Raw genomic sequence first — 12,308 nt, 5'->3', positions numbered from 1 at the left:
CACAAGAACATACCAAAAGGGATGCTCACCTCCATTCTTTTGCCTCTCTTATCTCCCACTACCACTACAAAGCCACAAGTGCAGGCACAGCGAGCCCCAGCTGAAACCTGAGCAAACTCAGGGAGCCAAAGGGGCTGAGACACAGAGGCTGAGCAGCAGGACAGGGTTCAGCAGCACAAGAAACTGTTAATGGCGTTTTTAAATGGATACTGCTGCCCTCTAGCAGCCAGCAAGAGATGTGCCACATCAGCCATATTAACAGTATATTTGATTCATAATGATTATAATCAGAAAAAAAAAAAACAAAACCAGATCCCATATGATTTCAAACCACACTCCATTTTACAGGAGTAAACTTACTGGAAATACAGCATATGAAACAAGTTTTGTTACATAAATTAAAAAGTTATCAGTTAGTTGTATTAAAATCCTGAAAGCTCAAAGCAAAAACAAAGTGAAACATAACCCAGACCATTTCAAGGTTTGGTTAAAATCCTACATTTGCATCTTCAGAAGGAAATGAAGGATTTATTTTATATGCACATAAAGAACAGATTTCTTATAATCTTCCTAGAAATAGAATTATTGGAGTTATTTACAACAAGTAGTAAAAGACATTTTATAATGGAACACACTTTTTAAATGGAGAACCACTGGCCTTGTAGTGAAATAGCTGAGATCAAGGCTTGAAGGGGAAATCAGGAAGAAAAAAAAAAAAACAAACACGTAAGCTGAGAGCAGGAAATCCAGGTAATTTTGGAAAGTTCCGTGCACAGCAAATTTTAAGTGACCAGATGGAAACAAAACATTTCTTGAAAACAAGCATCACCAATAAGCTCCAGGGGAAAATAAACCAAAAAACTCAACAACGTATGAGAAGAATGCATGCAGATCTGTACATGAAGGAAAAAAAATAAGGTAAAATTAAGGATATATCCAAATGATAGTTTGGAAAAAAAAAAATCCTTGCAGAAATTGGATTCAGCACAGCAGCACCAACCACTGCAGCACAAGTTGCTGTATGCAGAGCCATGCAGAGTCCAGAAAACATCAAAAATAAGTACTGAAGCCATTCAAATCCGCAGCGTTTGTAAATTAGTCATGATTAAGCCTTTCAAAAAGAAGTGTGAAAAGTTGCCTAATACATCTGAATAATTAATAAATCTGAAGAGCTAATGATCTAATTGCAGATACCCTGAAAACAGAGAGAATTTAAATTAATCAGTGTGTTTGCAGGGAGTGATTCAGCCTAATTGCTCCGAGCATTTGCTTTCCAAACAATGGATTTATTCTGTGCAAGCCAACGAACCCCCAAGTCTTGTGCAAAGCCATCCAGCACTGCCACCACCGCAGAGCTGGGCAGGAGACAGCCCAGATCTACAGCTGGAGCAGGTGTACAGCAGGTGTGTCAGTGCTTAAAGAAGGAAGTGTGTGCTATCCTGTCCCCTTTACTCTCCATTTTCTTTCTTACAGCCCCTTTAGGTCCCGTGAGGCAGCTCTCAGGCCTCCCCAGAGCCTTCTCTCCTCCAGGCTGCACAGCCCCATCTCTCAGCCTGTCCTCGTATGGAACGTGTTCTATCCCTTGGATCATTTTTGTTGCTCTCCTCAGGATGAGCTCCACAGGTCCACGTCTCTCCTGCACTGAGGACTCCACGTGAGGTCTCTCAGCAGACTAGACAGGCAGGATCACCTCCCTTCCCTGCTGGCCACGTTGCTTTGGATGAAGCCTAGGATGCATTTGGCTTTCTGGGGTGTGAGGGCACAGTGCTGTCTCATGCCTGCCCTCTGAGCAGGGATGATGTGATGCAGACAGCAAGCAGACAGACCCTTCTGCACTCCCTGCAACCTGCACTACTCCCTTTGTGCAGTCCTCACACACACTTCCCACATTCTACTGTCTGGACCACAAAAGGAAAGAAATGAGAACAAAACCAAAGCATAGCAGCAGGAAATGGTCAGGGAAACCTGGGAGGAAGAAATGCAAAAGGACTGCCAGGGTACAAAGAACTTGTAAAAATCTAGAAAATGCAAGACTGTGCAGAAAAGAGAGGAAAAAGTCTGTCGAAGCAATGCAACTGAGGAAAAACAGTAAGGAGAACCACAGACACTCACCAGCTGACATCACATCTGAGAAATGTATTTCTCATAACCATGGTGTGTAACAGAAGTAAACATACACTCCAAGCCTGGAAGTATGGAATTTAGAAACATCAGGAGCTTCTCACCCTTAAATGCAGTCAAAACTATGTGTTTTTTTCTCACAATAGCATAGTATAGTGGAGTTTGTCAACGGATGGAAGGCAACACCTCCCTGCTGCTGTGGCACCATCTTACTGCTCGTTGTCGCAGTGAAGCTGTCCTGTGGAGGTGGTTGGTTGTACAGACAGTAACAGGCACAGTCAGAGCATCCCAAGGCCAGAAGGGACCGTGACATTTCAGAGTTTGTTAGACCAAATCACACAAACATCAGGCATCCCTCTGCCACAGCAAAGTGGAGGAACAAATAGAAATGGGCTTCACCTCCTGCCAGTTCAAAGCACACAGAGCTGGAAGTCGTGAGCTTCACAGAAATGCACTCAAGGAGGCCATAAAGCTACCAAATGCACAACAAGCTAGCAATATTTAGAACTGGTGGCTTAGAGTGCTTAATATTTTATCAAAGACAAATAAAATGTACAGTAATTTTCACTCCTGCAGAACTGAGCAGTGCTTCCCAGATATGCACATTTCAATAATAAAATGCATTTTGCTTCGGTACCATTTACAGTATTAAAACTACACAAGTTACAAACTCCTCACCATTACGTTACCGAGTTATTAGTAACAAGAACATTATACAAAGTGCAGAAAATGCAAAATGTTGGCATTGGGTTGGTATCCACACACATTCACAGTGTTTGGTTCATTAGTTGCAGCCGTAAATATGGGAGGACCCACACAATCTGCCATGAGGCACAATGTACACACAGGGGGTGTGACTGCCACTCTCCAAGCACACCTTCCTGTCTGCTTAGGCAGTCTCTAATGATGATGGCCTGTATCCCAAGAAGCATAATCGAGAAGCAAATAAAACAGATTCCAAGCAAGCTGACTGTCAGTGAGCCCCTAGGAGAGGACACTGCAACACTGATCAGGAGAGGGATATATCTGGAGCATCTCTCAGTTCTACTGAGATCCTGCTCTATAGTACTTTCCTCCCTTGGCTTGGATACATATAGACACAGGCAGCTGAAAACAATGGGAGAGGCAAAAGGTGAAGAAAAAAGCAGCAAAGAGTAGAAGTTAACAGATAATATTATGAAGGTAAATAAAGAGTGAGAAAAATCTGGCAAAGCGAAACCAAAGGAAACGCGTCCCTAAAAGAGCAGGATGCAGTGAGTGAGAGTTCAGAAGAGTATCTGCAAGGTTTAGGAAAAATGAAGTCATACCAGTCTTAGAGTAGAACCATCCTCACCTTCACACAGCCAATTGCAATTACTTCCTTCATTACAAATGCGTTACAATTCAACTCAGGGAAAGACACAAATTTGCTGAGAAGAACCAGGACTGTCCAGCAAGAGCTGTTTCCAATGGCAGAAAGATATTTTCTCTGCCAAACACCTTAGATTAATACATACCCACACACATATATTAACGTGCACAATGCAACTGAAGCCTCTGCTTCCTCTCCGTGCCCTGAGGATGGCACAGGCTGCAGACAAGGCAGCAAAGAGGCAGCAGAGGGCAGCAGGGACACACGGAGAGGCTTCTGCTCCTCCTGCAAGCCCCTGAACCTCAGCAGGAGCTGTTCAGGGAGCTGCCAGGGAGTTAACATCGAGGGAAAAGCGCAGGTGTGAGAACAGGGTAGGGCACCACACAAGTGCAGTTTGCTCAAAGAAAACACAAAGCTTTCCTGAAATATACATCAATGGATTTGATTGCTGCTCAAAGCCATTTTTCCCCCCAAAGCAATTTCTGTTACTGCAATGACTAAAACCAAAAACGCAGGAAATCTACAAAACTCATCTAAGCTGAAGATGCTGGTACTATTCAGCCTTCATTCAGGCTCTGTGGTTTATCTGACAACTTTCTGTCCTTTCGTTTCCATTGCTGATCGCTTACCACCACGTATCATCACTGTATGTGAGCAAGTGCTGCTGAACTCACAAAGCCTGACATCCCTGTACCTACCTAGGCATTTTTGCAGTTGTTCACACAGTGTTGACCAGAGGATGTTCAAACCCCCAATACCCACACTAAAACACATGACCAACAACACAGCATTTACCCACTGCAGATTTCCAGAGAACCCTGCTGCATGTTAAAAAAAACGTGGTGAAGAGGGTTTGAAACCATCACACAGTTGCGTCAGACAGCTTTGCTTCGTTAGATCTGGGGGGTTTCCTGTTCCCAAAACATGAATGAGCACGATCTGGCCTCCAGCCCAGGCTCCACAGACTGAAGGATGCAGTGGCTGCAGGCAGCATGTTCCTATAGTCAAACTATTGGAGTAGGATATTACATCCTAACTCAGTGGCTATATCCAGAGTCACAGCGAGGGAAAGAAGGGAAGTTGCATTCTCCCAGCCCACAAGTTTTTTGAGGTTTCCTCATGTTGGCTTTGCTCATCTCTCCAACAACTTCCCACTTACAAAAAACACACTGCAAAACCACAGCAGCTGGAGCTCAGACTTAAATATCTCACAAAGATCCTGAGTAACCAGTAGGGCAGCACAGACCTATGTGGATGTGCATTGGGCATCACCAGTATGTTTCCCTGAAGAGGCCACCAACATGACTGTGTCTGAGGAATAATTACTAGGTCAACTATTTCCTCCTCATCCCATTGTCCATTTAAAGAACATAAAAAAGCAGGAAATTTACTGAATTATTTACCACCTGACAGTCTTCTAAATGAACAGTCATCTGCCACAAAAGTGACAGACCCAAATTGATTTTTCCCCTTGATTATGTTGTTTCACCACTGTACAAAGCTTTGTTAAAGCATTTGCACTCTTATGCAGGAAACCACAGTCTAGAGCAAACTGTGTTCTGTCTTCCACAGAAGTCCTCCTCTACTGGAATTGCTCATTTATAGTATCTTTTCTGTAGAAACAGCTGGATGTGTCCTGGCTTGTGAGGCTTGCTAGTAAAACTGATGAACTGCTATGCTGTCAGGAAGTACGTGCTTCTGTCTGAAGAGTGATGATCTTAATCTAAGTATTCATTCGCTCCCTCTAAAAGCTGGAACCTAGAAGGGAAAATGTAGCATATGCTTGGCTGACAGTTACTGTTTGGTGAAGACATGGAAAAAGTTAACTGAGATAACAGAAGATTGAAATCCCAAAAGCAAGCACCCATATGAGGTTAATTAACCCACACAGATTCTTCCAGATGCAAACCTTCACAAGCCTATGGCTAGTTCAAACTTATTTCCTTTAAAACCTGTATGAATAGACCCTATTCCTTCATCTCAGATTGCAGTTGACATTAGATGGGGGGCAGATTTGGCTTATACCCCTATTCTCACAGTTACCCTTTCACTAAAATCTTTACAGATAACCCGAAAAGCACTCCTAGAGCATGCTACTTCATTTATCACATTCCAAAATTTTTACTTTTTTAAGCTTAATTAGAAATTCTCAAGATTAATGACTGCAGATGCTAATTACAACAAGGGAGGGGTTTTGCAGCTGCACAATCGGGCAAGAGAAGCAGCAAACACAGGGCAGCTCCCTCCCCTGTGTATAAAAGGTGGACAAACCCAGGTGTTGAGTGCTCTGATCTGGACAGAAGTCAACGGCTTGTTGCATCAGAGATAAGAAAAGAAGCTGACGGTGCAAAGTGCAGCCGAACTCAAGTCAGGGAAAGCAGAGTGGTGCAACTCTTGAAAGGAAGCAGATGAAAGGTGTGGCTCACCGCAGCGATCTCTGATAACCAGGTTCCGGCCTTCTTTCAGGTGAATGGTCAGCAGGTAAGCAAAGGGGCTGGGCAGGTGGCTCAAGCAATCACTTCCTTCCTCTGCACCCTAAAACGAACAGAGAAATCAATCCCTGCTGCACGTCTCACCAGGCAGTCGCACGAACAGAGCAGGTGTTCTCACAGACCTTCTTTCAGTGGGGAAACCTTTACTGTCAGAAGAAGGAATAAAGATGTTTTAAGACTTTGTTTCATTATGTAAATAGCTATGTATCACTGTCAGATAAACTCACAAAGCCAAGAGTAACACAAGGAGGATTACACCCGAAAATGGGTTGTAACAGTAAACATCATAAATGCATGAACAGGATTTCCAAATCCTAGCAATTTTGTGCATTTTATTTTTCTAGCTGCCTCTTCCTTGCACATTCACAACCAGGTAATGAACTCATGAGGATGTACACACTTCATAAAGCTACTGAGCAGACTATTTTTTTATACGGTTCTAGAAGATACAGCAGCAGTGAGCAACGCTACTTATGAGGTTTTGCCATAGCAAACTGAGTAATTCCTGTTCAGAGTTGCTGCCAGTGTTACAACCTATGTCACAACCACCACCCAACTGGCATGTTTGGTGAAAGCCACTGGACAGCCCTGGGGAGGTTAACAGAGAACAAAAGCAAAGAAATTCATTCAGAAACAGAAATACATTTCACACGACGAGCACGTGTCACAGCTGTCAAAGCCTCTTCACACTATCATAAAATGTCATCTATTTCGTTAAGGTATTTGAAGCCTTTATTGTGATGCAGTTTACTACTGGGCCACCGGTTGAGTATTTAAGCTGACACTTTCATCAGTTACTCACTGCAACGTAGAAACTACAGAATACTTCATAAAATTACAGAACACTCTATTTAAAATAGTCCTGTCTTGCACTGCCACAATAAATGCCCTCAAAAGGCCACACTGGAAAAATCTACAGAAGACTTCACCTGCTGGTTTTGTTCTGGGGCATTTTTGACCGTTGTGTTTTGTTGGATTTTTTTGGTGGTTTTCTGTTTATTTTTCATCTGTAAGAAGCAAAGCAGCAAAAGACTTGAACCTAAAAATATTTGTTTCCATTAAACAGTCTGATCAGGTTAAAGGACTTACCATCTGATCATCAAACATTTGAGAAGATACTGACGACTCTAAATCCATTCCTCCACATTCCTATAAAGAAAAAGTACAAAGAATTAGACAACAAGGATCAAGAAAATTCTCCTAATATCCCTTAAGTCTTAATACTAGTGAAGAAAACCATCGTAACCATTTAAATTATTTGTTAAAACATATTTGTACTTCTGCTTACAGGCTACCAAATAATTTAGATGGGAATTCTTTTCCTTGTTTTACAGTGATTGCACACTTAATGTGGTCTTCAGCGTGGTCTAAAGATTAAGTGCTTGCTTCTAGCAACTGGAAGAAATTCTCCACAGTAAAGACTGTGCTTCCAATGCTGAAAGTCCTTAATACAAACTCCTGAGGGTTACTGCATCTGGTGACTCACCAGTTGAAGTTGCAATGCTGACCCATATTCCTGGACAGAATTTAATTTGTTGAATGTCCAAGTTTCCTCTGTAAGATGAAATAGGAAAAATTCCAGAAGCGGTGGCAGCAGCAAAGATATCCTGGGGCTGGAAAGTGGGTGCTACTCTCACATCACTACCATTTTCCTTTAATTGCCAGTAAGTTAGGGTCTAAGAGATGTTTTCTGCAAAATCCCCTTTGTCTGTTTTGATTTAGAACCCTCTAAACTTCTGGTTTATACTCAGTAACTCAGCTATATACATATACAATGTGTGTAACTCCAAGGGATGGAAAGATCATGAAAACATTAATAGTAATAACAATAAATAGTCAAAGGGAAAGGGGAAAAAAATGCTGGATGTGTACTTCCCCACATTCTATAGTAACTGGAAGGCTCAAACGATTGTTATTAGAGCACAGTAGAGGAAGTCAAACATTTCCTCATAAAATTGACTCACATAAAAACTTGAAGCTATGGTGGTAGGCTGTCTAGACTGCTCAGACACACAAGGGGTTCACTCCATAGTAAGGACACCACTGATGCTATTTTGACTACCAGGACAGCCTACCATTGTCACTTACATTGAAGAGAACCTACCTGCATGGGCAATGCTTTGGTTTATTACAGGGCAGTCACATTCAAATTCAAATGGCAGTCCATTCAAATACAGGAATTTACTGTAAGAACAACCCCTTCACTCTACAGAAATGCACACAAAGTGGAATTTGATCCCCATGTGAAAATGCTATTGTGTGCAGTGCGTTAGCATCCACATCTCTCTGATGAGAGCTGCATTGTGTTGAGCAGTATACAAAGAAAAACAGAACTAGCTTCTGGATCACACATAAAACCAAGATATATTGACATGCTAAAATAAATACAAGCTTCTATGTAATTATTCTTCCCCTGTCCCCAAATACATACATTACGTATCAGGAAGCACAATACTTCCGTACTGCAAGTAAAATTTTGCTCGCATGACAGACGAAATTTAACATTATGGTTCCCATAGTAATCATAACTTGGCCACCTTGCAAAAACACATTAGAAGTAGAAAAATTATTATCATAAAGAGCAGCAGAAGAGTTTCCTTGTACAACAGAGCTGAGTTACAGCTGCTAGGGGAACCCTAACTTGGAATATCCTGACTAGTATGCATAAAATCTCACTTGTGTGCATTAAACCAAGTACTTCTATAGTAATCTTTGGCTTCACAGGAATCCCCTACAGGCACCATCATTGGCACTGATAATACTTTTGCTTCACAGCTTGTTTTGCATTGCATAAACACAGAATCATCTTTTTTTTTCGTTTTATCTTCATACAGTGTAAAGTGCTATTATTCTAGGTAGCTGATTGCAATAACATCACTGAATAGAGATGAAAGTTCAGCTGAAAATATATCCCTGAAATCTTGATTTTAATTAACCACAGAGACAATTCTGAACTTAAATATGAGCAAATGAAGCCACATTCACAAAGTGGGTCATAGTCCCAAATGTGTCTGTGTACATAAGTAAAACAACAGCACACGCATGAATACATATAAATAAATCAAACTTTTGTCCTGACTGGGCTCACAATCTTTACCATCTCTTGTTTGGTGTGGAAGAATGATTCAAAAAAGAAGTTCATCAAGTGCATCAGCAAGCGGACAGGGCTCGGGGTTGCTAATGACACACAGTGTTAGAAGATGAAGAAATGGTGTTAGTGCACTGCAGCAGTGATGCACGACCACAGGCAGAAAGCCTCCTTAGAAGTGCCATTATCTCATCTCCAACCTTAGCAAATGAGGCAGGGGTTAAAGGCAACGTCAGTAACTCCTTCACCCTTCCTGTTTGTCGAACTTGCTGCAACAGAGGATAAAGTAAATCTTTTAGCAAATTATTATGTGGTGCGTGCAAGAGAACCTTTACTGAAGATGGAACACTCCATGCACTGACAGCTCCGTGCTGAGCATTTAGAAGACTGAAAACCACAACCCCACACTGAGCTCGTGCGTGAGGCTCAGGAAGTATCTCATGCTATTGGGTGACCAAAGGAAACCAGGAAATGAGTAGGTGGCATGTGACAAGCAATTCAGGGGGAAAAAAGCTCAACCTACATCTTTGCTTTTTTTAGTTTGTTTTGTTCCAGGGATCTGCCTTCCTTTTGATTTACACCTCGCTAATCAGTGAAGGCTGCTCACAAAAGAATGAGTTGATTGCTGTGCTCTCTACAGCAACCTCAACTAGTAGGCATGCAACATGCTGTTTCAACCTGAGGCACACAGAGCACAGATTTTGTGCCTGTTCAGTCATGTAGAAGAGCTAAACGTGAGAAGATTGACTTTTGTATTCCTTATCTGTTTCTACATTCGCTTGCTTCATTCTGCCACTCGTTATTTTGAAATCTTCTGCATTTAAAAGTTGTTGCTGGAGGCAGATTGCAGGAAGAAAGGTAGTGTACTCACATAGAGCAACGGTTTGGTATGAAATTCCATATTAAAACGTTTATATGCACAAACACACACACGTACACTGGGATTGATTTTAATGCTACAGAGAATAAGACAGACTGCTCTGCAGAGGAAACTCATCTTGAAGTTAATCTATTCCATCACTACACAGTTACCACCTTCTGCTAAGTACTTAGCTTGCCCAAAGTGAAGCAGGTTATGAGATTGCTTTTGGTACTGCTGCAAATACACTCTGAATATTAGCTCCGAATCTGTTGGTCTATAACAGCAGGAAAGGATTGCTGATACCACTACAACAACCTGGAAACAAACTCCTAAATGACACCATGTCCACAGTCTCCAGTCAGCTGTATATGCTGATTACCTGAGATGCTACTATTTCAGATGTGATACAGCAAAGAAATGCAGAATATCCCGAGTTAGAAAGAACCCATAGGGATCACCGAGAAATAGAGTGATACACTGTTCTAGCTAGTTTTAATGTACACCACAGAAAGCCAGCAAGCCAACAAGCCAAAAATTTAGTAACTAGAAGCCATAGTTGCTGGCTACTCATGGGATATGATGCATCACAGCAGGCTAGTGATAGCTCTGCTTCAATAGGAATGCACAGACCTTTGAGATGCAAAACAAGTGGTTTTCTACCAGCAAAGATCACTTGCCCCGTAGTAGTGCTGACCATAATTTTGAATGCAGAGCTCAAAAGGTAAATTTGCCTGTGAAATCACCAATCTCAAAGGAGCGCTTTACAAGAAATAAGTCTTTCATTTTTGCCTCTCAGGTGACAAAAGCTGCCATCCCGGTGACAGTCAAACTATGGGAAAATGGCCTGGAAAAATAGCTCAAAATCTAACCTTTCTAGTGATAACTCAATTGGAAGAGATACATTTCCACAACACAGACAAAACAGATATTGGCTAAAATGTTTCAAACAACCAACACGCACCTGCAGATTCCCCACTTGAGGTCAGGCAGGATTTATTGTTTCAGAACAATTTAGACGTGGATCCCCCAGCTCCAGAGGCACTGTCACAGGAGCACTGACCACAAAGGTGGTGAGAGAAAGATGTTATGGTTTTTTTTGCTGCTCCAGACTGACAGAATAGATATCTGAATATCATAGTTCGTTTACACTTTTTTTTTTTTCCTTATTCATTCCTGGCACAGGGCGCCCTTCTCCATCCCTTTATCATCCACTCAAATAAGCCCCACGGTGGCAGCTCAGTCAGGCTAATTCCAAGCCCCTTACCTCCATCATCTCGTTTGCCAGCTCAGTGCTCAGGTGGGCTCTCTGCAGCAGCTCCAAGAGGTCGTCACTGGACGGCCGCTTCCCCTCGGACACAGGGCTGCCTGCCACAGGCACATCCAAGTGGGCCACAGCTGGCTCTGTGCACGCAGCTGAAGGCTGCAGCCACGGCCAGTCCTCTCCATCTGGCCTCATCGATGAGTTCCGTCTTTTCAGAGACACCACAGGCCTGGGGGCACCACTGGGGTAGCCACTGGACAGCATCTGAGTGCTTGAATACGTTGTTTCTTCTTCCGTGAGAGTCTCCACCTCCAGCATGTCAGGCACCGACACGCTGAGGCGTCGGTCCAGGGAGCGGATCTTGCTCACCACCATCTTGCTCGACCTCTTCTTCGTCTTCCTCACACTTAAGTTTTGCAGGAACGGCCTTGTTCTCTGCTTCAGGGATCCCCAGACAGATGGTTTCTCCAAGTCCATGGCTGCACATGGAACCTCAGCAACGCCTCCGGTACAAAACAGCATCAGTGATTCCTGGGGGTGATTAAAAGGAATGTAGGAAGAAGGCAAGTCAATCACGAGAACGAACAGCAGTTGAAGATTATGATTCATGTTGCATCATCTTAAAACTTTCAGTCATTTTTCTAAGCAGTAAAAAGAAAGCATGCCACAAAGTATTAGTAAGTGCTTCCCAATGAAATCCGGTAGGTAGGTTTAATTGTTGAGGGGGAAAACAGAACAAGTAATTAATCCTACGCTAAAATGCAACGTCTGTCCTCTGTTTTATGACTGCTACGAGGAGATATTGTTTCAATTACTCTGCCAAGTGCCAACTGGCAAAAACTGATGATTTATCCCATTTCAGATTGTTTCTGTACAAAACTTACTGATGGGAGTTAAAACAAAATAACACTAGCACACAAAAAAGGTGGCAAAGCTGGCATTGCAGTTTCTGATGATGATTTTCCAGGCTATGCACATCTTCTTTGCTACTCCTTAAGCTATGAGAGTTCTTACATGACTTACAGGTGAATAAGTGCAACACAAAAATCAGCTCCACAAAATAAGGGACTGAGGCAGAAGAGTCTCCTGATATAACATCAGAAAGTCCAGGTAAGACCTCAAAATATTCCCTT

The 12,308-nt window shown here is 42.4% G+C and overlaps 1 protein-coding gene across 6 annotated transcripts in view; it reads right to left on the bottom strand.

Moving 5' to 3' along the window:
• Nucleotides 1-12,308, bottom strand: part of MCTP2 (multiple C2 and transmembrane domain containing 2) — a 142,868-nt gene that overhangs the window by 87,281 nt on the left and 43,279 nt on the right. For all 6 annotated transcript variants that reach the window (XR_016470436.1, XM_090149059.1, XM_090149062.1 and 3 more), the window contains exons 3-5: nucleotides 11,179-11,706; nucleotides 7,054-7,113; nucleotides 5,899-6,007 (exon numbers count right to left, since the gene is read on the bottom strand). Coding sequence is in view for 5 of the 6 variants with exons in the window: in XM_090149059.1 (XP_090005185.1) it covers nucleotides 5,899-6,007; nucleotides 7,054-7,113; nucleotides 11,179-11,697 (688 nt within the window). In the remaining variant the exon portion in view is untranslated. The remainder of the gene's footprint in view (nucleotides 1-5,898; nucleotides 6,008-7,053; nucleotides 7,114-11,178; nucleotides 11,707-12,308) is intronic.

Source organism: Phasianus colchicus, chromosome 12 (genome assembly GCF_987193195.1).
Source record: "Phasianus colchicus chromosome 12, bPhaCol1.hap1.1, whole genome shotgun sequence".
Classification (NCBI taxonomy): domain Eukaryota; kingdom Metazoa; phylum Chordata; class Aves; order Galliformes; family Phasianidae; genus Phasianus; species Phasianus colchicus.
Note: the sequence above shows the minus strand (reverse complement) of the source record. Positions and strands in the feature narration are given on the sequence as shown.